Raw genomic sequence first — 23,729 nt, 5'->3', positions numbered from 1 at the left:
AAAAGAATTAGTTTAAATTTCCCATGATTTTCTCAGGCAATTTGGACATACCTTACTTCCTTCCTATCACTGTGTATAAACCTCCATTAAATATAGCACATAGGGTTTAAATGTCAATACACTTAATGGACAAGTATATTTTTAAAAATCTATTCCTAGTTCCTACCCAAATACTTTTCTATAATGGATCCTAATATAAATAGTAGAAAAAACATGAATGTGGTTGGAGAAAAGGGCAATGTCACAAATTCAATAGGTAATTCTAGATAGGTGGTGGCAAGGGGAATAGGCAATTGGATAGCACACTAAAGGGTCCCAGATGAATAATTCAAAAAAGGGTAAATTCATGCTATATAAGAAAGTAAATGAACACAGGTACAAAGTAAAACAAATAAATTTTTTGGTTAATTTTAATGAAAATTCCATGTCCCAGTTGAGAAGCACTTTATTACTCCAAAGGAATCAAATGGAACATTTTTTGATCATTATGATTCAATCATTCCAAGACTTTGGAATGCAGTAACACTTTGTGTCACTCCGACCAGCAAGCACTCTGGTCAGAATATGGGAGTCAAAATGAGGACTTTCTTGCTACTTCAAGAACTTTCTTTGCAGAAAAGTTCTCTCTTTTTTCATCTTTTTTTGAAGCAGCATTTTTAGAGGATAAGATTTGGAATTTAGTGTACCTTGGCAAATATTCTTGGCTCTAGGGACCTAACAGGAACTAGGGTGGAGTCAGTGTTGAAAGGAAGTGAGAAGTAAAATCCTTCAAACTACCTCTGGTCAACTTTAAAGCACAGTGTGCTTACATTGTCTAACCTTGTTCAGTAGACGATAAATAAAATGGATGAGGATTAGGGAAGCAGCTCTGCTTATGTTTTGGCTTGCATTTCCCAAGACACTAAAGAATAGGAAGCTGGAGAGGTTTCTGCTCCAGCTTTGGGAAGAAACTCCATGGTCAAGAAGTTGACATTTTGGTAAGCAAGAGTACTACAAATTTTTATTTAATTGATCTCTTCTATATCTGCATTGCTCTTTATTCATAGTTAAGACTGCATATTACAATTAAATTTTCCAGACTCTTTTAGGTTCACAGACAGATTACAGTTGAAAGAAAGAAATAAGAAAGAAAGAAAGGAAGAAAAAAGAAAAGGAAGGAAAAGAAAGAAATGGTGTAAAACCTAGGCAAAATAATTCAGTTGATAAAGCATGGCAAGTGTTCTATAGAGGCATATCCCAATCCCTCAACTAATTTTAATATAATTTTTACTACCAAATTTTTGTAGGATAGTGAGCACAAATCTGAATGAAAGCTCTATATTCAGCAAAACCTACTGGGCTGGGATTGCAGTTCAGTGGTAGAGCATGTGCTTATTAGTATTTGTGAGGCCCTGGGTTCAATCCCTAGCTCTACAAGAAACAAACCAAACCACCCCCTCCATACACAAAACAAACCAATTAACAACTTCACTTCAACTGACTACACCTGACTCCACATATATTGTGTATGTGGAGATGCTCAAAAAATACTAATCAAAAATATGCAAAACTTTAGAATATATCTTTTACTTACCCATATTTATAAGTCCCTTGAACTTGAGAAATATTCCAATTACTGCTCAAATTTCTTGCCAGAGCTGTTGGAATAATGGGGATGGGCTTCACAGGTGCACATTTAAAGTTATTTGCTAGAGTTACAGCTGCCCAGTGCAAGTCAAAATCCACATTGTCCAAACTCTCCCTGGAAGTAATATGAGCTCTTAGGAAAAGCAGCTTACTACAGTCCAAGGAATCTTTGCTACATACATGGTGCTGTAAGGCCTGAAAAATCAGTATTATATAATTATTTTAAAACTCTGAATTGTGTCTATATTTTTAAAAGTTTATTTTATACTGGTGCATATACACATATAATATCTTACATTAACAAAATTAGTTTTGATTTACAACATTTCAATTCTCATTTCTTCTAAGCAATCAAAAGATACAGTGAGCTGGGTGCAATGGCACACACCTATAATCCCAGTGGCTCAGAAGGTTGAGGAAGGAGGATCATGAATTCAAAACCAGCCTTAGCAACTTATCAAGGCCCTAAGCAACTTAGAAAGACCCTGTCTCAAAATAAAAAATAAAGGGTTGTCAATGTGGCCCAGTGCTTAAGCACCCCTGGGTTTAATCCCTGGTACCTAAAAACAAAACAAAACAAAAAAATAAAGTGAATAATTACATCAAAGCAAATAAGACTTTTGTCCCAAGCTCTATCACATATTTCCAACTTATAAAACCTAGCAGCACTTCATATTCTTGATGGGGACTGTTACCCCCAATATATATTTACTATGTGGGAAAAAAATGGATGCAAATTAATTCTGATTCAGCCTTAGAGAATTGCAAGATGATTTCTCTTTGATTCTTTTCTTGTAACCCTAATTGTCAAGTCAGTTCTTCCTCTGTATTTGCTGAAGCCCACTGTGTACTTTTCTAGTCTCAGTGCTACCTCTCTATTACAGACTAATAGATACCTCTCTAATATAAATCTAGCTATTGCAATAGCCTAGTTAACTATTCTTTCTGGCTTCAGTCAGTCTGCCCTCTCAGGTTAAATCAGTTCCTGATAGTACAGTATTTTCTTTTTTCAGAAACCTTCAATGGCTACATGGCCCATATGACAAAATTTGAATTCCTTAACATAACTGACAGGGTTCTTTATGATCTTACCAAATTAATACTCTAGTTTCACTGCCCACAAATTTAACAAAAATCTATACCCTTACCGTTAGCCTGAGCACATCCTGAACTATCTTATCTTGGTCACGCTGATTCCTCTTCCAGAATGCTATCCGTATCATCTACCCAGGATTCCTGCCCTCAGAAACCACATTTATTGGATTTTAGCCCCACAATAATTTATTTTTTATTTAATTTAAAATTTTTCTGGTACTAGGGTTTGAACCTAGAGTCACTTTACTACTGAACTACATCCCCAGCCAGATGTATTTTGAGACAGAGTCCTGCTAATTTCCTGAGTATCTCATTAAATTGCTGAGGCTGGCCACAAACTTGTGATCCTCCTGCCTCAGCCTCCCAAGTCACTGAGATTACCATGCCCAGTTCCACAATAATTTAATCAGAAATTATTACACTTCTCAAACATGGGCTTATTAAAATACTACATATTACACATACTATGATTCTTGTTAAATTAAGAAAGTTATCAATATCACCTTAAAAGTTGAACTGAAGTCATCTACATCGTGAATTATCATTTCTCTTGAACAAAGTCCTTCAGTATGAACTTTGCAAGGGATCACAAAGTCCCCAGGAAGAGAAGCAGTAGGGGTTCTTTCTAAGCATTCAGGTACTTCTCGACCAGGGTCAAAGCGATCTACTGTCAATGTCACACCTTCTTCATCTGAAAAAAAAAATAACTGTTTACAGCATGCTAATTAAAAAACATAAATCAACTTAGCAAGGCTAGATTACAGCAAAGCACTTTGCTCATACAGTGGCATATTAAGATCTTATATAAAAAATGACTTGTTTATATATTCCACTCAATTAGATCATGAAGACTGTGAAGGGCAGTTTTCTTCATATCCTTGGTATACAGCAAGAAAAAAAAATTTACCACAAAGCATATGCAATAGCTGTCTGAATCAATAAATGTAAATTCTACTACAGGCATTCAAGTAATTTTCTAAAGTATAATTACCTTCATCTACTGTGAGAGAACCAAGTAAAAAGCATGGCACATTTTTTTTATTCTGTTTAGCATGACGGTAAGCAAGCCGGAGGGCCTTTTCAGTCACCACAAGCTTTGGATTTCTAAAAAATAACCAAAGTCTTTAATGAACATAGTGAATCTGATAGCCTAAAATAAATCCTCATTGTGAAATACTGCCTAAAACATAAAACACAACATTTAAAATGTACAGAAAGATCACTGTCAGGAAATCCCATGGTCAAAGGCAAAGAGTAGAGAGGACCACCTGAAAACCAAAATGACAATAACCTGATATACAAACTATAGTTGTCCTTTAGACATTTGATTAACTTTATGAACCAGAGCATGAATTGACAAACAATGAGGTCAATATGTTTCTGTTTGATTGAAAGTTATACACATTGTTTACCATACTACTGTAAACAAAATAGTTTGATTGAAACAGTCATACCCATTTGTTTATATTAGTATCTATGAACTTCAGACAGTAACTTTATTAAATACAAAATAAAATGATTAAAATAGTTAAAGAAACACAAGAGGGAAACCAAAATATGATCAAGGAATAAGAAAACATAAACAAAGACCAGATAAAAAGGGGTATATAGAATTTGCAGAAGTAAAAAAATATAATTCTTAAAAATTCAATGGATTATATAATCGACTAGGTATAGATACACAAATGTTTGTTTGTTTTGGAACTGGAGATTGAACTCAGGGCGCTTTATCACTAAGTCACATTCCAGCCTTTTTTATTTTTTATTTTGAGATGGGGGTCTCATTAAGTTGCTGAGGCTGGCCTTAAACTTACAACCCTCCTCGGAGCCTCAGTCTCCCAAATTGCTGGGATTACAGGCGTGTGCCTCCAAGCACAGCAGCTTGTTGTTATTCTATAAACTATGCATATATATCATAAACATTCTTTCACATATGTGGTATATGTACTTCCACAATTAAAAAGCCTAATGGGCTTAATGTGTAGCTCAGTGGTAGAGTATTTGCCTGGCATGCATGAGCCCAGGGTTTGATCTCCAGTACTACAAAAAAAAAGCAAAAACAAAAAACTAAACCCTAAATAAATAGGTTAGATGGCAGCTAAGCACAGTTGAAGAAGAAAATAGTACAGTTGAAAAACAAATCACTCAAAACACAGCACAGAAAGACAACAGAAAAAAAAGACAAGTTAAGAAACATGAAGAAAAGGATGAACAGGTCTAACAAATATTTATTTAAACTTCTACAAGATTCTCTTCATTTTTGTCAATGGTACCACCATTTTCTGCAACTAGTTTAGAATCTAAATTTTTTTTTACTTTTATCTCTCCTTCAGTTCCTCTATTCAGTCAATCATCAAATGCCATAAAATCTTTTCAAAACACCTTATTTTGTTCTTTCCTCTTGATTTGAATACTGATACACTACTCACAGATACCATTTATTGAATACTTTCTATTGTAGGCATGGTGCCAGCTGCTTTATAGAGCCTGTCTCATTTAATCTTTGCAAGAGTACTATGAGGATCTGGAAGTGTAGCTCAGTGGTAGAGCACCTGACTAGCATGTGTGAGGTCTTGGGTTTAATACCCATCACCCAAAACCAAAGTACTATGAAATAGGTTGTAGTCATTTTATAAGGAAACTGATCCTTGATACTTAATATATTGAGGTCACATAAATCAGTTGTAGAATCAGGATTTGACACTAAAGACAGGCTGACTCCAGTTTATAACACCTTAAACTACTATGGCATAAATCTGTATGATTATATAAAACCATCTCCTTGCTAACCTGACTCTAGGTTCTTCTCACTATAATCCATACTTCTTAAAATACTGTTTTAAATAAGTAGGTTATTATATATAAAATCTCAATGAATCAATTTTCAGTTACTGTAAGTATAAACTTATATGTCTTTCATTTAAGGTCCTAAACAAAACCACAATATTTTATATTCCTTCTAATGTGATCTACTCAAAATCATTTCAGTCTTCTCAATGTTCTCCAAAGACAACATGTCGAAGTATGAGGAAAGACATTTTTAGTTCTTATCATATTTCACATTTTTAACTCCTACAATACTCAGAACTTTAGATTTGTAAAATATTATATTTTAAATATTTTAATTATTTACTTCTCAAAAGCACAAGGATTTAGGAAGCAGATGGAATATTCGTCTGAGGAGAGCTTTTAATGGAAGAGTAAAGAAAAATGGATATAGTTTAAGTGTCCCTTATCCAAAATGCCTGGGACCCAGACAGTGTTTCAGATTTTGAACCATTTGCATATACATGAGGTATCTATCCTGAGGATGAGACCCAAGCCTAAACATGAAATTCATTTATGTTTCATATACGTCTCATACACACAGTATAAAAGTAATTTTATACAACTCTGCTGTATGCCTTCATTCTGATTGTGACAAGGCACATTTGAGTCAGATGTGGAATTTTCCATGTTAGTACTCAAAAAGTTTGGATTTTGGAGCATTCAGAACTTTGGATTTGGGGATTAGGGACACTCAACCTACAACTGGTCATAGAAATCAACTTTCCTTGCACATCCTTTTATGACATATGTTTATACTGGTTTGATTTGAAAAGAGAAACATCTTATACCTGTAGTAATTGAGATGTAAGTAGATGAAATCTCCAATTGGCATTGGGTTCCAAAGTGCACGCTTTGATGGAGGAAAGTGGAAAGGTACCATTTTGCTTGAAGGAAACCTTTTTCAAAAAGAACTTACAATTAAAGCACAAGGAAAAGCACACTTGGTAGAAATTTTATAAGGAACAGTTAACTATCTCTTACAGGAGCAGAAGGATAAGCCCAGAAGTTTGAGGCAATAAAAAAAAAAAAAAAAAAAAAAAGATAAAGGAGCTGAATAATACAAAAAATAAATGCTGGTAGGGTTATGATGGTATGGAGAAGTGGGAACTCTTATAGACTACTGGTGGAAATGTAAATTGGTACAGCCACTATGGAAAATAGTATGGAGTTCCTCAAAATATTAGAAATAAAACTACTATAAGATCCAGCAATCTACTGGGTACTTATCCAAAGAAAATGAAATCAGTATGTCCAAGAGATATCTGCACTCCCATGCTTATTGCAGTACTACTCACAATAGCTAAAATTTGTAATCGACTTAAGTACTCATCAATTAATAAAGAAAATGTGGTGTGTATACACAATGCAATACTACTTTACCATTTAAAAAAAAGAAGAAATCCTATCATTTGTCCTAAGATGGATGAAACCGTAGGACACTATGTTAAGTGAAATAAGACAGGCAGAGAAACAAGTACTGCATGATCTTACTGATTTCTGGAATTGAAAGAGCTAATCTCACAGAATTACCTAGAAAAGTGGTTATCAGAGTCTGGGGAGGGTAGGAGGAAAGAGATGACTGGGAAGAGATTAGTCAATGAGTACAAAATTACAGTTAGTTATATGGAATAAGTTCTGGGGTTCTATAGCAGAGCTGTGCAACTTATCAACAATATTGTAGTATGTATTTCAAAATAACGAGGGGAGGATTTTTAATGTTCTCACCAAAAGAAGTGATGCTTGAGGTAATGGATAGGCTAAATACCCAGATTTGATAATTACACAATATATGTACATATTTACCAAAACATCACATTGGCCGGGCACCTATAATCCCAGTGGCTCGAGAGAATTGAGAGTTCAAAGCCAGACTCAGCAAAAGCGAGGTGCTAAGCAACTCAGTGAGACCTTGTCTCTAAATAAAATAAAAAATAGGGCCGGGGATGTGGCTCAGTGGTCGAGTGCCCCTAAGTTCAATCCTCAGTAACCCCCCCCCAAAAAAAACCACTTTGTATCCCATAAACATGTACAGTTATTATATATCAATTTAAAACAAAATAAAGCTAAAAACTAAATAAATACATAAAATGGAGGTTGGTTGAGAAAGGAAGGTAAGGGAGAAAAGAAGGAAAAAAAATAGCAAGAAGTCTAGCAACTAAATGCTTGGAGTCTGAAATCTGGCTTCTAAATTTACTAGCTATGTGACCTTGATCAAGTTAATTACCTTCTCTTTGACTCAGTTTTCTCATTTGTTAAATTGGGGTATCAGTACTTCTTTACAGTTACACTAAATATTAAATAAGTCAATACATGTAAATTGCTTAATTCTTACTTCATTGTAAATACTCAGTGTTAGCTCTTTCTTTTTCATTTTCAGGAGTCCACATTAGCTCTAAAACCCAACCTATTACACTTCAGGTTTACTTACTCAGCAGCATAGGGAAGTCAAGTCAGGTTTAAATCCTGACTATATTTCTTACTAACTGTATGACTTTGGGTTTATTAGTTTCTCTATGCTACACTTCCCTCATTTAAGGAAAAAAAAATGTATGTGTAATAATGATACTCAACAACAGTTTTGTTGTGAGGATTAAAGAACACACGTGATTGGCATGGTGGCACATGCTATGAAATCAGCCAATCAGGAGTTTGAGGCTGGAGGATTGCAAGTTCAAGGTCAGACTGGGGAACTTAGCAAGATACTCTCTCAAAATAAAATAAAAAGGGCTGAGGAGGTAGCTCAGTGGTAGAACACCCTGGGTTCAATTCCACCCAAAAAAGAATAATGCATGCAAAGTGCTTAGCATGGCATCAGATATCTAGTAAGACTTCAATAAATGCTGTTATTATTCTTTTTATTACTCTGGAGTCTACAGGTAGACTCTGCAGTGAGAGAGACACAAACTGAAACTTGCACCCTGAAACTGGGTGCCAAACTTTTGGATATATGTATGTAACTGCTTTTTCTTAAGGAAAAAGATGCATCACTTTTATCAAAACTCAAAGGGGGCTTTAACTCCTCTCCTAAACACATGTACAAATTAGAACTGCTGCCCTAAATCCTAGAGATCACTGAAAAACCTGAGGTCACTAAATAAATAAAAGAAATTAGAGTTAAGGAATAGCCAGTTTAAATCATATGCATATATATCTTAAGTAAGGAATTAATTTGACCATAGTCAATCTGCTAATAAAAATAAAGAGAATATTTTGAACTTGCTACACAACTGTACCTTTCAAAGAACAGAAGTTGACAAACTTTCAAAGAATAAGAGGTGGCAGTGGGATAGAACAGAAGGGCCAAAACTAAGGCAAAAGAAATATAATAGCTTCCTTGGATCATGTTTCCCATTGTCTTCATCAAGAAAATCTGGCACAAAGGAAGATAATACAGAGAATAAAGGTACCCCATGGGAATAAGTTTAGTTTGAAAGAAAAAAAAGATTCACGACGGCATTAATTATTCTTCCCTAGGGAAAAAGAACAATAAATGATCCAAAGGCACCTGCCCCACAAAGTAATGCCAGATTGAGAAAATCAGAAGACAGGTGGCAAACTCCTCCTTCCTACCACACATTACTAGCATAGGGAAGTTTGAGAAAAACTTGGAATATTCAATGTGAAATAATTCCCATCAAGGAATTAGTGTTTAGAAAAGGGAGAGAATCCAAACACTTTCCCATTTGTTTAGGATATAAACAAACACCAATATAATTTTTAGTCTCAGAGTTCAGGTACTATTTCCCATCAAGAAAAAGATCTCTTATGGAGCTGAAATAAATGGAGGGAATGGAACTAATATTAACTGAGTACCTACTATGTGCCAGATGCTTTTAATAATCTTATTTATCCCTTCACAATATTCGTTTTGTAATTATCATCACCATTTTACAAATGAGAAAACGAGGCTTAAATTAATGAACTTAAGGTCAGTCACTTAATAAGTGGTTGAACTGGGACACATGCCCAGATTTTTATGCTAAAGATTATATCCTTTCTTCTCTTGCAGCTTACCTTCTCATGTTAATGTGAGCAGCTGTGAAAAAACATTTTGTAAAAATATTTCTATACCTGGTATTCATCTGGGGTCTTGCAAGAGGACATACAGGGTCCATAACATTTGATAAATGATGTATTCAATTTTGAATCCTCAGTATCCTAAAGATATAAGGAGAATGATAAAACAAACAATAAGAAGAAATATGATTTAACCATATAGTAACAAAATCACAGGCAAAATTAGGTCATTTACATGAAGTGTGACTGTAAAGTTATAAGATTAAATGCTTGTAGATTCTGCTGATCATTTTCATATTTTGGAGACATTCTGCCTATAAATTAGTGTTAATACTTATTTTAGGCAACAAAGTCTACCAATGTATCTATTCATTAAGGAAAGCACAGATTTTGCCACAAAGTCTTTTATCAACTTCAGCTTTGAGCTGGGTAGGACAAGTAGTACTTAATTATAAGAAATTCTTAACAAAAGCCTTATAGTCTAACTACAGAGTAAAACTCACCAGGTCTATAAAGAAGTCATCGAGGAATCTTCAGTTCTGTGGCAATGGAAGAGAAATATCATATCCCCAGAAACTGACTTGAAGAACTAAAAAAAAAAAAAAAATTCAATGTTCATACATGCCCTCAGTACTCTAATTCACTCCCATTTTGTGAAAACCTTTAGGTTCCACTTCTTTTCTGAATTTCAAACTTACATTTCTAATTGCTCACTGAACAGCTTCATCTAAATATTTCTGAAGTGAGCCCAGGGTGTGGTGGTGTACACCTGTAATCCCACAGCTCTGGAGGATCAAGAGAGTACAAAGCCAGTCTCAGCAACTTAGTGAGGCTGGCCCTAAGCAACTCGGGAAGACCCTGTCTCTAAATAAAATATTTTTTAAAAGGGTTAGGGATGTGGCTCAGTGGTAAGCACCCCTGGGTTCAATTCCCAGTACCAAAATAATAAATTTTTAAAAAATACATATATCTGAAGTAAAAGACCTCATATCCCTTTCTTTACAGTTCAGTATTTCCCATATATTTTTAAGTCTTATAGTTTCAATTCCACCACAAAGGAATTGTCTGAAGCAAAATAAGGGAGGAACGGATTACTAATGTAAGTGCAAAAGCCATTTAGAAAATATTTTTTGATAAAATCTGAGGCTGGAAATATCTATAAGAACAAAATCCTATTGAGCCCTTGTAAGGTTGACTAAAAAGTCCCTATTAGAGATATCTGGACTTTAAAAAGAATTAATGCAACTCCAATAGGATGCAAGCTTTTAACTCTACAGGACTTACTTTTAAAATTTTTAATGTTTATTAGTACATTATAGTTGCATATAATAATTGGGTTCATTTTGACATAATCACCCATGTATGGAATTTAATTTATTCTATTTCAGTCCCCAGTTCCCCCACTTTCCCTCCCTTCCTCTTTCCTCTTCTCCTTCTTTACTCTACTGGTTTACCTTCCATTTATTTATTTATTGATGCTTTATAGACATAAAGGTGGAATTCACCGCGGTATAGTTATACACAAACATAGCATAATTTTGTCAAGTTTATTCCCTATTTCCTCTCCTTTCCTGTCCCTCCCTTCTTCTCCTACTCCACTGATCTTCCCATCATATTTATATTTCCCCCACCACAGCCCTTCCTCAGCACTTGATTGTCATGGATAATGGTCTAGTGATAAAAATACCTCTCAAAAGTATACAAAGTGGCTTTTATTTCCTTCATTAAATAGAAGTGTTTTAAAATTCCATACTTGTTTCTTCTTCCTTTATGTATTAGGATGAAAAGATGGCAATTATTGGTCTAATTCTCATTTTAAAACAATATACATAAGGTAATTTATTCTGACAGTATTACACAAGCAATTAAAGCTAATGAAACTAAAACTACCAACACCTATACCTAGCAAAACATATTCTTCCCAGGTAATGGCACCATCATGTATCAAATGAGAACCATCAAATTATCCTCACCTCTTCTTTCTCTGTCTTTCCTCATATTAATTACTTTTCCATACCACCCTTGGCTGACTTCATCAGCTTTCACTAGATTTACTGAAAAGTTTCCCACTGTTGTTAGAAGTTATCTGTATAAATAGGATCAAATTATTCTCCTGCTTAAAAAGTCTCTGGCTCTAAAGAATAATGAAATTATGGCATTTGCAGGAAAAAGGATGGAACTAGAGAAGATTATGTTAAACGAAGTAAGTCAAACTAAGAAGGTTAAGAGTCGTATGTTTTCTCTCATATGTGGAAGCTAGAGAGGAAAAAGGAAAATGAAGGTGGGGTAGATCTCTTAAAAATCAAAGGGAAACAGTAAAGAAAAGGGACTAAGGAGTGGGAGGTGTGGAGGGAGGGGAGAAGTGTTGGGGCGCGATAATAGTCAAATTATATTGTTATACTGTGTGCTTGTACGAGTATGTAACAATAAATCCCACCAATGTGTACAACTATAATGCATCAATAAAAATGGCGGGGGGTCATGGCTCTTCTTCATATACAGAATAAAGAACTTTAGCAATGTGACCCTATTATTCCAACCACATTCTCATCGACTCATTCTACATCCCGAACTGAACTACTTGCAGTCCTCCAGTTTCCACAGTCTGCCCCTTGACTTGGAACACCCTGGTAAACCCGTCATCCTTCACCATCCAACTCGAATGTCACTTCCTCTGCGAAATCTTCTAGACACCACGGTGATATTACAACTGCCTCTGTGTTCACACACATAGCATGTTTACACCTTGCTGTTGACATAGTACCTCCAATAAACCATGAACTTCGAACATTAACCGATCCCTTATTATATATCAGAGACGGAGCCAGACACTGCAAACAACGCAAGAGCGATAACTCAGAATTCTTAGTCCATTTAATTTCTCCCACTATTTCTTTTCGTCATCCGCCCTAGGCTCCTGAAGAATAGAACCCAATACAGGGCCCTGAACATTCCCCACCGTCCTTTCCCGGGCCCCGCTGCACGAAGGGAACCAGGGGCACGAAGCCCCACTCACCGCAACCTCTGAAGAACTGAGGTCTGTTTGTTGGGCCAGAACCGAGGTTACTCCAAGGAGAGCCTCCGCTGACTCCGGCCCCGCCTCTGGGACGTTGGGGTCGCGGGAACTGAGGCGGCAAACACTAGCTCGCGAAACCGAAGGGCGCGCTACGCCTACTGACTGGTCAGAAGTCCGGCCAGTCAGGGAGCAGGGGCGGTGCAAGAGGCGTCACGCAAGGTCGCCGCGACGTGCTGGTGTGCCACCCAATCAAGCCCCGCAATGGTTCCCGCTCGACCAATCCCAAGGCTCTTTGGAGTACAGAGGGCGCCACCGGCGAGGCAAGAAACGTATTCGGAAGATTTTAAAACCTTCATTTCGTCAACGGTTAGGTTCCGGGGATGGGGCGGGGCCGCGCACGCGCAATCAAAAGCCCTGCTTCCGGTGGTGAGGAAGGAAACCGGAAGTGTTCGCCGACCGGATCGTTGCTGGGAAGCTGGTTTCCATGTAACTTAGGAATAGTTTTCAAGACCTTTACGTAAATGGACAAAAGGAAGGGAAAATTGGATTTCTTCCTTTTTCTTTTTTAAAGATCCTTTCACACCTATATTTAAAAATTTTTTCCCATTAAGAAAAGAATGTGACATTTATAAGCCATTTATACTTATCTCCAGAACTGATATCGTTGTTATACTTAGTATTGATCTTTTATGTTTATAGATAGTATTATGATGGTACGGTTATTTATGATTATTTCCACAGCTAATATCGGATTTTTTGTTTTGTTTTTTGAACCTGGGTCATTAAGTTATCTAAGATGGTTTGGGTTTCTAGAGCTCAAGCGGTTCACCTGCTTCAGTCTCCCGAACAGCAGGGACTTCAGACCTGTGCCACTCAGCCAGATCACCAATGTGGTAATTGTACCTTAACTAGTATGGTGAGGGATTGGTTCCCAGACCCCTTTCCCCTATTCCAAAATCACGATGCACAAACCACTGGGATTAGAGGTGTGCACCACTGTGCCTGGCGGCCCCAAACTCTTGATGTGCTGGATGACCATCTGTAGCTTCCCAGAAAGAGCAAACACCAAAGCTAAGGCAGATCCCAAAGGCGTCAAGCAGGAAGCTATCACCCATCTTCTCTTTTTGCAGCCATTGGCAAGTTCTTTTTGGAGAGAGATCTTATAAACACATCTCAGTGTTTGCCATGGGGGGTGGGAGCGTCCAGGCATCTTCAGAAAAGAGCAGGAGGCCAGTGTGTATTGAGCAGAGCGAGTAAGGAAACATTAAGAATTGAGATGGGGATGCTGGGGTTCTGGCTCAGTGGTAGAGCGCTTCCATAGCTTGTGTGAAGCACTGGTTTGATCCTCATAAAAATAATAAATTAAGGTATTGTGTCTATCTACAACTAAAAATATTAAAAACATATTAATTGAGATGGGCTAGGCCTGGTGGCACACACCTGTAATCCCAGCAGATGGGGAGGCTGAGGCAGGAGGATCACAAGCAGTCTCAGCAATTTAGCAGGAACCTATCTCAAAATAAAATAGAAAAAACAGCTGGGGATTGTCTCGGTGGTTAAGTGCCCTGGGTTCAATTCCCAGTACAAAAAAAAAAAAAAAAAAAAAAAATTGACATGGGAAGTGATTAGGAGTGTCAACAGACTACCAATAGCCCTACAGACCACAGTAAGGACTTGCCTGTACTCTTTAAGTTATGGCCATTGGAAGAGTTTAAATAGGGGACTGAAATGATCTGATTTTAGGTTTTAAAAGGATCATTAGTTGCTACATTGAAAATAAATTGGTTGAGGCCAGAAGCAAGGAAACCAGTTAGAAAGCTCCTGCAATAACCCAGGAGAGAGATTGAGGATGGATTGAACCAGAATGGTAGCAACAGAGGTGGGGAAAAGTTGTTGGATTCTGGATGTATTTTGAAAATAGACTCAGTAGGGTTTGATTACAGATTGAATTTAGGACGTAGAAGAAAAGAACTCTGTGTGGGCCTCTCATTATTTATGCTACTTGGTTTTTTTAAAGCTACTTTAAGGTATATGGAAAAGAAATGGAAGAATGATATGGATTATATAAAAAGGAAAGGATAAGCATAACACCTAACTCCCCATTCCTTAGGTGTAGACTGCACATAAAGACATTCTCTTAAAATGTACAATACGGAAAGGGAGAGTGTGCAAATTGGTTGGGAAGGGTGTAAAGGTAACTTTACAGGGGAGAAATCTAACAACACTCTTTCAGCCAGTTAATCAATAGTCCCAAGTCATGTTGGTAGTATGTACACTTGATATGATGTGATTTTAAACGGCACTTTACCTCTGTGATCTTCTTCCCAATACCCTACTTTCTGTCTATAGCTCTGTCTTAAGACAAAAATCAGACAAATTCTAATAATGAGCAATCCTATAAAAATACCTTATCTGGACTCCTCAAAACTATTAAACTTGTCAGGCATGGTATTATGCACTTGAAGTTCCAGCTACTTGGGAGACTGAAGTGGGACTATCAGTTACCAACCGGGGTAATATAGCAAGTGAATCCTATATCTTATAAAAAAAAAAGTTAACTTCATCAAAACCAGGGAAAGTCAAGAGAAGCCTAAAAAGGACATGATAACTAAATTTAATGTGGCATCATGAATGGAATAGTGGAATTTTAAAAAAAGGATATTAGGTAAAAACTAAAACAGCCCAAATAAATTATTGACAAGTTAGTAGTAATGTACCAATATTGGTTTATTTATTGTGAAAAATGTGCATCCTAATATGTTAAAAGAGGAAAAATCAGGTGTAGGGTATCAGAATTTTGTAGTATAGCCTCAGTTTTTCTGCAATCTAAAACTGTTCTTGGGGGCTTGAACATTTGCCTAGCATGTATGAGACCCTCAGTTTGCTCCCCAGCTCTACAAAATAAATAAGTACATGAGTAAATAAATATTAAAAATTAAACTGTTTTAGCCAGCATGGTGATGTATGCTTGTATTCCCAGCAACTTGGAAGGCTGAGGCAGGAGGATTGCAAGTTTCAGGCCAGCCTCAGAAACTTAATGAGGCCCTGTCTCAAAATAAAAAGGGTTGGGGATGTAGCTTAGTGGTACTCTGGATTCAATCCCCGGTACCCATTTAAGCTGTTTTAAAAAATGAAGCCTGGGGGCTGGAGTTGTGGCTTAGTGGGAGAGCACTTGCCTGGCATGTGTGAGGAGGCCCTGGGTTTGATAGACAGCACCATGTACAAATAAATGAAATAAAAAGATCTACTGACAACTAAAAATTTTTTTTTACATGAAGCCTATTAGCATATACCAACTTTTTTTTTTTTGTAGTGGGTAATTGAACCCAAGGGTGCTTTACCACTGAGCTATACCTCAGTACATTTTGTTTGTTTTTGAGATAAGTTCTCACTAAATTGCTGAGTTGCTGAGGCTGGCCTCAAACTTGATGGGCCACTATGTCTGGACAATGTATACACTAATTCTTTTAAAAACTAAAATAACATGTCTTTGTTTTTGCTTAATAACTCAAATACCAGAAAGATTTCAATTGAACACTTTGTATTATCACTGAGCTTCTACAAAGGATATACACACTTAATGTGATGCATTAAGTAAAAACTTAAAATCAAAATTCAAAGTAATTTCAACTTCATTTTGGGACTGAACTGTTAGCTTTATATTTAGAAGAGCTTAGAGGTGACTAAAAAGCTAGTGTCTCAGCTGGGTATGGTGGTTCATGCCTGTAATCCCAGTGGCTGGGGAGGCTAAGGCAGGAGAATCAACAGTTCGAAGCCAGCCTCAGCACCTTAGTGAGACCCTAAGCAACTTAGTGAGATCCTGTCTCAAAAGAAAATATAAAAGGACTGGGGATGTAGCTCAGTGGTTAAACAACCCTGTGTTCAAATCCCCAGTAGCAAAACAAACAAACAAATCTTATAATTTAAAGTATTTTTTGAAATTATGGTATAATTTTCATATTATCCACTATCATGAAAAAGTTAATGATAAGGGATGTGAAAGTTAATTGAAAATTAATTGAAAGCTGTCCAGATATTATTAGTCTAGATGTATTGGAATTGGTATTTTCAATAGATGAGAAAAACACTGCCCTGCATTCAAAGAGATTAAGGGAACTGACTTGTTAAATTAGAAAGAGCAAATTTAATGAAGTAAACTCTACAAATGCTTTACCACGGACCTACTACACACTAATTGTGCTAGATAGTATGGGGAATTGAAAGGACTTTATAGACACAGAACAAGGAAGGCACAGGTTTATAGGCTAGGTAATAAAAGGTAATTAGCCAAAGCAAATATAAATTATTGTTAGATTGCAGACCCATTTAAATAAACTGAATATATACCATGCTATTCTTTGGTCCTTGTTTGTACATATTTGTGCATCATTTCAAGACACTGTGGAATTGCTCTGGCTATTGACCCCTTCAGAGAAAAGCTACTATCCCAAGTTCTTTATTTCACAGAAAACCATTTTCAGTGTGTCATACTAAAAAAAAAAAAAAAAAAAAAAAGTATATATTTGTTGTACAATGTTATATTGAAAAAAATTGTAAAGGGAAAATTTCATCCACAATTCTATACCCTAACTGCTGTATACTGAATGTCTGTGTCCCACCCAAAATTCATATGTCAAAATCCTAACTCCCAATGTGATAGTAGGAAGTGAGGTCTTTGTCAGTAATCAGTTCAGAAGGTAGAGCCCTGATGTTGGGATTAGTGTCCTTATAAAAGAAATCCCCCAGAATGCCCCCTTGTCCCTTTCCCCATTTGAAGTCACAGGAAGAGTTCTTTTTGTGAAATGGGAAGCAGGCCCTCACCAGATACTGAATCTGCTAGCATCTTAAATCTTGGGTTTCTCAATCTCCACAACTGTGAGAAATCAATTTCTGTTATTTAAAAGCTACCTAGTCTAGGGTATTCTGTTATAGTGGGGGTTGCATTGATTCATGTAACTAAATTATAAAGTAATTATATTACATTAATTAATGTAATTACTTATTATAATATTATAATGCTTGTAATGTAATAATTACATTATAATTACATTACACTAATGCATTGTTTTTCCTTATTCCCTTTCAGGATCCATGTGACATGGTCTTTATGATGAGATCAGATAAATGTTCAATGTTATAAACCCTGATTTGCCTGCTAACAAGCTGTTTGTGAGAAGTTAAAACCTAGCCTTATCATCAGGAACAGGGAGGTTGGAATCAATTATTTCTCTTCTTCTCTTGTTCAGTTACTTATTTACTGTTTTAAATTTCTCCAAATACTCAACTTTCCCTATTTATACTTCTGAGCTAAGTTGTATGGCAGCTTTCTAAAAACAACTATAGCTTTGTTTTTTAAGGAATTAAATTTTAAAGGCAATTGCCAATCTGTCAATTTATGTGAAATTCTTTTCGGATATTTATCACACACTGGTAACTTCTTGAAAAGTATTTGCTTTCCAGGCGCAGTGGCACACACCTATAATTCTAATGGCTCCCGAGGCTGAGGCAGGAGGATCACAAATTCAAAGCCAGCCTCAGCAACTTAACGAGGCCTGCCCCAAAATAAAAAATAAAAAGGGCTGGGGATGTGACTCAGTGGTTAAATATCCCTGGTTCAATCCATGGTAACAAAACAAAACAAAACCTTGCTAAACTGAGTACCATCATTCTTATTCTGCAGACAAGAAAACTGTAGGTATACCAACCTACCTAAATTTGCAAAGTTTAATTAGCAAAGATGCAATAATATCAGCTGAAGACAATCTCCCTTCACTGGCCTACCTGCAGTTCTACAATATAGAACTAAGCTCATCTGACAAAGTTACTCCCAAGAGGGTAAGCATATTGTTTGTTGCCAGATTTAGCACATGAGATTTTTAAAGATGATGTTTCCCTTAACTAATGTCCTCAAATCTTGACAAAGTCTTACAATAATGACCAGGCAAATGTGAGTAATAGGAGCCTTCATTTTAATAAACTCCATTAAGTATCAAGTTATGCAAAAAGCTAAGCAACACTGTAGGAAATGGATCACAATAAGATAGATGGCAATGAAGGTCTGAATACAAAGCATGACACCAACATACATAAGAGAGGGAATCATGTTGTAATAATAACATCATCATTTATTTAGTTCGATACTTTACAAAGAGTAATCAAACACATTCCTTCGAGAAGCTCCAAATCTAGTATCAAGTTGCCCAGTACAACACAGCATTCCAACAGAAGTAATAAGGGAGTTGGCAGAAACACAAAAAGGATGCACGTAACCCAGTCTTGGCAATTCCAAGAAAACTTCCTAGAACTGAATCCAGAAACATGAACAGAATATATCCAAGCGGAGTGACAATATGGGGACAGATGAGCTAACTCTAATGGGCAATTTTTATAAATAGGACAGATGAGTGGTGACAAGGCCCTGTTTCTTAAATCTCTAGACACTGCACTAGGAACAAAGCTATACCCTGTGAATAGTATTTATGTACTGAATACATGTCAAAAAACCTAATGTGCTTAATGATAAGTAAACAAATATGGGTAGGGGTGGGTTCCAAGGATAGCTTTTGCTATTCATCCTTCTGAGATCAGTTTTCTTGTCTGTAATATAATACTTTGAGTAATTTTTTGAGCATAAAACTTTTTATGGAGTCAGCATTTGCATAGTACAATGCAGATTTTGAAGCTATAGACACTGTGTTTGAATTTGACTTTGCCATTTTTGCCTGTGGTCTTGAACAGGGTAAACAAAGAGGAAATAGGTAGTGGAAGGAAAAGAATTAGTCAGAAAGAGGGCTATACCACTATTTCCCTCTCCTGTTTGCTGTCATTTACCTCCTGATCACTCTGCCCTCAAAACTTAGTTCCTTCCTCATAGTCTGTGTTCACTGTGATAATATTTGACTTTAACTACTACCTGGATGATAAATCTAATACCCTGTCATCTCAGTTTTAATAACAAGGCATATGTTCTTCAGCTTTCCATTCTTGTAGCCTCACCCTCACATGAGCTCAACCTGTATCTAGGCATAATGAGAAACTCGCAATCTCTAAAATTTAAATTCCAAACATACCACACTGACCACCAGAATCTGTACTGCTAATTCACTTTCTTAAATAACCCACTGCAACCATTCTTCAGTCAATGCCCTAATACCTTGGTCTCTTTCCCCACCATGCTCCACTATTAGCCCTCACATGCCATTACTTTCCTGTATAGTTTTTAACAATTTTTAAAATTTTGCTCTAATTAGTTGTATACTTTCCTGTATAGTTTTGACTCTACATATAATCATCATAAATGTTGTCATTGCAAATACCCTCAAATCTCATTTCTCTCTTCTTGTACTTGCCAGGAAAACCCAACCCTAAATGAACTCAACAACCTGCCTTTTCTGCCTTCACCTGAACAGCCAAACATCTTTAATTATTTTAAATTCTTAAATACCAAGTGAGCTCTTAACAGTACCCAGAAGTCCTATCAATTAGCTTTCTTTATAAAACCAACATATTCACACTCAAAGGTATTTATTTCATTTTTTCTCTTTCCTTAGCCATCTTACTCTTTCTCCTTACTCTAGGCTGATACTGCACTTTCTTTACTGAGAAAACAAACATTAGGTAGAGCCCCTCTATCATCTTCATACTCTCATCAATCTTCAAACTTTACCACAATTGTACCATTTTTGCAACTATCAGAAGTGAACTTTTTCCCTCTTTAAGAACTTTTATGTCATATGAGAACTTCTTCATGTGCTTTGAAAATCATTTGAATTCACTTTTCAAGATGTTGGTTCTCCAGAGCAAATAGGAGAAATAAAGGGATAGGAATAGGAAAAGAAGAAGTCAAACTATTACTATTTGCCAATGACATGATTCTATATTTATAAGATCCAAAAAATTCCACCAGAAAACTTCTAGAACTAATAAATGAATTCAGCAAAGTAGCAGAATAGAAAATAAACACACATAAATCAAACACATTCCTATACATCAGTGATGAATCTACTGAAAGAGAAATTAGGAAAACTATCCCATTCCCAATAGCCTCAAGAAACAAAACAAAAGAAAACTTGGGAATCAATGTAACAAAAGAGGTGAAATACCCCTACAATGAAAACTACAGAACACTAAAGAAAAATTGAAGAAGACTTAAAAGATGGAAAGACCTCTCATGCTCCCAGATAGGCAGAATTAATATTGTCAAAATGGTCGTACTACCAAAAGCATACTACCAAAAGTTATACAGATTTAATGCAATTCTATAAAAATCCCAATGACACTCGTCATAGAACTAGAAAAAGCAATTGTGAAATTCATTTGGAAAAATGAGACCCAGAATAACTAAAGCCATCCTTAGCAAGAAGAGTGAAGCAGCAAGCATCACAATACCAGACCTTAAACTATATTACAGAGCCATAGTAACAAAAACGGCATGGTATTGGCACCGAAAACAGACATGTAGACCAATGATACAGAACAGAAGACACGGGGACAAACCCACATAAATGTTAACTCATACTAGACAAAGATGCCAAAACATTCACTGGAGAAAAGATAGCCTATTCAACGAATGGTGCTGGGGATATTGGAAGGCCACGTGTAACAAAATGAAGTTAAACCTTTATCTCTCACACTGCACGAAATGCAAAGTGGATCAAAGACTTAGGCACTAGAACAGAGACCCTGTGCCCAATAGAAGAAAAAGTAGGCCCAAATCTTCACCATATCAGCCTAGGATCTGACTTCCTTCACAAGACTCCTAAAGTGCAAGAAGTAAAATCAAGAATAAATGGAATGGAATCAAACTAAAAAGTTTTCTTCTCAGCAAACAATAACATGGAGAGCCTATGGAATGGAAGAAAATCTTCACCACCTGCACCTTAGATACAGCATTAATCTCCAGGATATATAAAGAACTCAAAAAAAACTTAACATCAAAAAAACCAAATAACCCAATCAATAAATGGGCTATGGAACTGAATAGACACTTCACAGAATATAACTGATCAACAAATATATGAATAAATGTTCAACATCTCTAGCAACTAAAGAAATGCAAATTAAAACTAAGATTTCATCTCACTCCAGTCAGAATGGCAATTATCAAGAAAATAAACAATAATAAATATTGGTGAGGATGTGGGAGAAGTGTTGCTGGTGCGAATGGAAATTGGTGCAACCATTATGGAAGATTGCATGGAGATTGTATGTATGGAGATTCCTCAGAAAACTTAGAATGGAACCACATTTGACCCAGCTATCCCACACCTAGGTTTATACCCAAAGGACTTAAAATCTGCATACTACAGTGATGCAGCCATGTCAATGTTTATAGCAACTCAATTCACAATAGCTATGGAACCAACCTAGATGCCTTTCAACAGAAGAATGGATAAAGAAAATGTGGTATGTATACACAATGGAATATTACTCAGTCTTAGAGAAGAATGACATTATGGCATTTGCAGGTAAATGGATGGAGCTGGAGAGTATCATGCTAACCAAAATAAGCCAATCCCAAAGAACCAAAGGTCAAATGTTTTCTCTGATATGTGGATGCACAATAAGGGGGGTGCTAGAGAAGAATAGAGGTACTTTGGATTAGGTAGAGGGGAGTGAAAGGAGGGGAGGGGGTATGGAGACAGGAAGGATAGTAGAATGAATCATACATAATTATACTATGTACATATATGACTACATGACCTGTTTGATTCTACATCATATACAACCATTATAATGAGAAATTATACTCCATTTATGTATAATGTGTAAAAGTGCATTCTGTCATGTATAACTTATTAGAACAAATTAAAAAAAAAAGATGTTGGCTCTGGGGTTAGGGTCAGAGCTCAGTGGTGGAGCACTTGCCCAGCACATGTAAGGCACTGGGTTTGATCCTCAGCACTGCAAAAAAAATAACTAAATAAAGGTATTGTGTCCATCTACAACTAGTAGCTTAAATACAAGCTCTATCGTAGCACTTTTTGTGATGTTTGTAAATTTCTGTATGTGCACTGTCCAATAGGTATCACTAGCCACATGAGATTACTGAGCCCTTGAAATGTGATCAGTGTGCCCAAAGAACTCGATTTTGTTTTATTTAATGTAATTCATTTAAGTAACCACATAATAGTAGTGTCTATCATATTATTACAACATGACTCCTATCTCCTATCCTAAATAAATTTTGCCTTAACTCCTTTTATTTTCATTCCTCATCTCCTATCCATTACTCTTTCAATGTACCTTCACGTTAAATACATTGTGTGACCTTCTTTGGGCAACATCATCAGTGCCTCCTTGTTGCCCAATCCAATTTATCTGTATATCTGCTTTTAATACTTTGTTGGCCACCACACCATCCCAATCTCATTCCAAGTAGTCTCCTGTCTTTGGAGGTACATTCTCCCCGTTTCTCTTCTACCTCTCTGGCTCTTTTCAACGTCCTCCTTCTCTCTCCAACTCTTGAAAGGTTTGTGTTCACCAACCTCAGTTTTGGGGCTCTTACTCTTCTCCGTTAAGATTTCCCCCTACTACAAGGGGCAGTGAAATGGAATTATAGTTAAGGACCTTTCATTTCAATTAATAATATAATCCAAGCTCCTTTCCATAACTAAAAAGCTTGAATGACCTTATCTCTTCTTCCATTCTCCTATCAGTCCACAGGGCCCTGATCTCAGGGCTCCAAATACTTTCCTCCCTTTGTGGGACACGCTATCCCAGGAGTTGTCTGCTCTTGAGTTTTCCTAACCTTTTGTCTTGGGTTAAAGGTCACCTCTTCAGAAGCCCTTTCTCTACCCAAACCAAATCATATCCTTGTTTTTCTTTCGTTTCATTCAAAACCGTACGGTTGTTTGTACTTATTTTTTCCTGCGTTTATTCAACTCGACATCGCCCTATTGGAATTGAAACTCCTTGCGAGCAGAGAGTGGCATTCACGCTGCAGAGTATCACGCGCCAGCCCCGGAACAGATCCAGACACTCGAAGCCTTGCAGGAAATGCCCACAGCCCGAGGGCTCTAACCGCCAGCTCCCGCCCTGGGTAAAGAGAAAAGGGGGCGCGGCCCGGCCGGATGCCACGCAGCGGCACCGCCCCCGCGCCACGCAGGCTCCGCCCCTTCCGGCCGCGAAGGACGCCCGGGCAGCT

The 23,729-nt window shown here is 36.7% G+C and overlaps 1 protein-coding gene across 5 annotated transcripts in view; it reads right to left on the bottom strand.

The window, feature by feature from the left end:
- Window positions 1–12,721, bottom strand: part of Stil (STIL centriolar assembly protein) — a 50,228-nt gene extending 37,507 nt beyond the window's left edge. For 3 of the 5 annotated variants that reach the window (XM_047556523.1, XM_047556526.1, XM_047556541.1), the window contains exons 1-7: window positions 12,584–12,721; window positions 10,071–10,156; window positions 9,622–9,708; window positions 6,339–6,446; window positions 3,713–3,825; window positions 3,225–3,412; window positions 1,574–1,821 (exon numbers count right to left, since the gene is read on the bottom strand). In XM_047556523.1, the coding sequence (XP_047412479.1) occupies window positions 1,574–1,821; window positions 3,225–3,412; window positions 3,713–3,825; window positions 6,339–6,446; window positions 9,622–9,665 (701 nt within the window). In that variant the 5' untranslated portion in view covers window positions 9,666–9,708; window positions 10,071–10,156; window positions 12,584–12,721. The remainder of the gene's footprint in view (window positions 1–1,573; window positions 1,822–3,224; window positions 3,413–3,712; window positions 3,826–6,338; window positions 6,447–9,621; window positions 9,709–10,070; window positions 10,157–12,583) is intronic. The other 2 variants (XM_047556536.1, XM_047556550.1) reach the window with 2 other exon arrangements.
- Between the last annotated feature and the right edge of the window lie 11,008 nt (window positions 12,722–23,729).

This window comes from Sciurus carolinensis, chromosome 1 (genome assembly GCF_902686445.1).
Source record: "Sciurus carolinensis chromosome 1, mSciCar1.2, whole genome shotgun sequence".
Taxonomy (NCBI): domain Eukaryota; kingdom Metazoa; phylum Chordata; class Mammalia; order Rodentia; family Sciuridae; genus Sciurus; species Sciurus carolinensis.
This window is presented reverse-complemented; position numbering and strand designations above follow the sequence as displayed.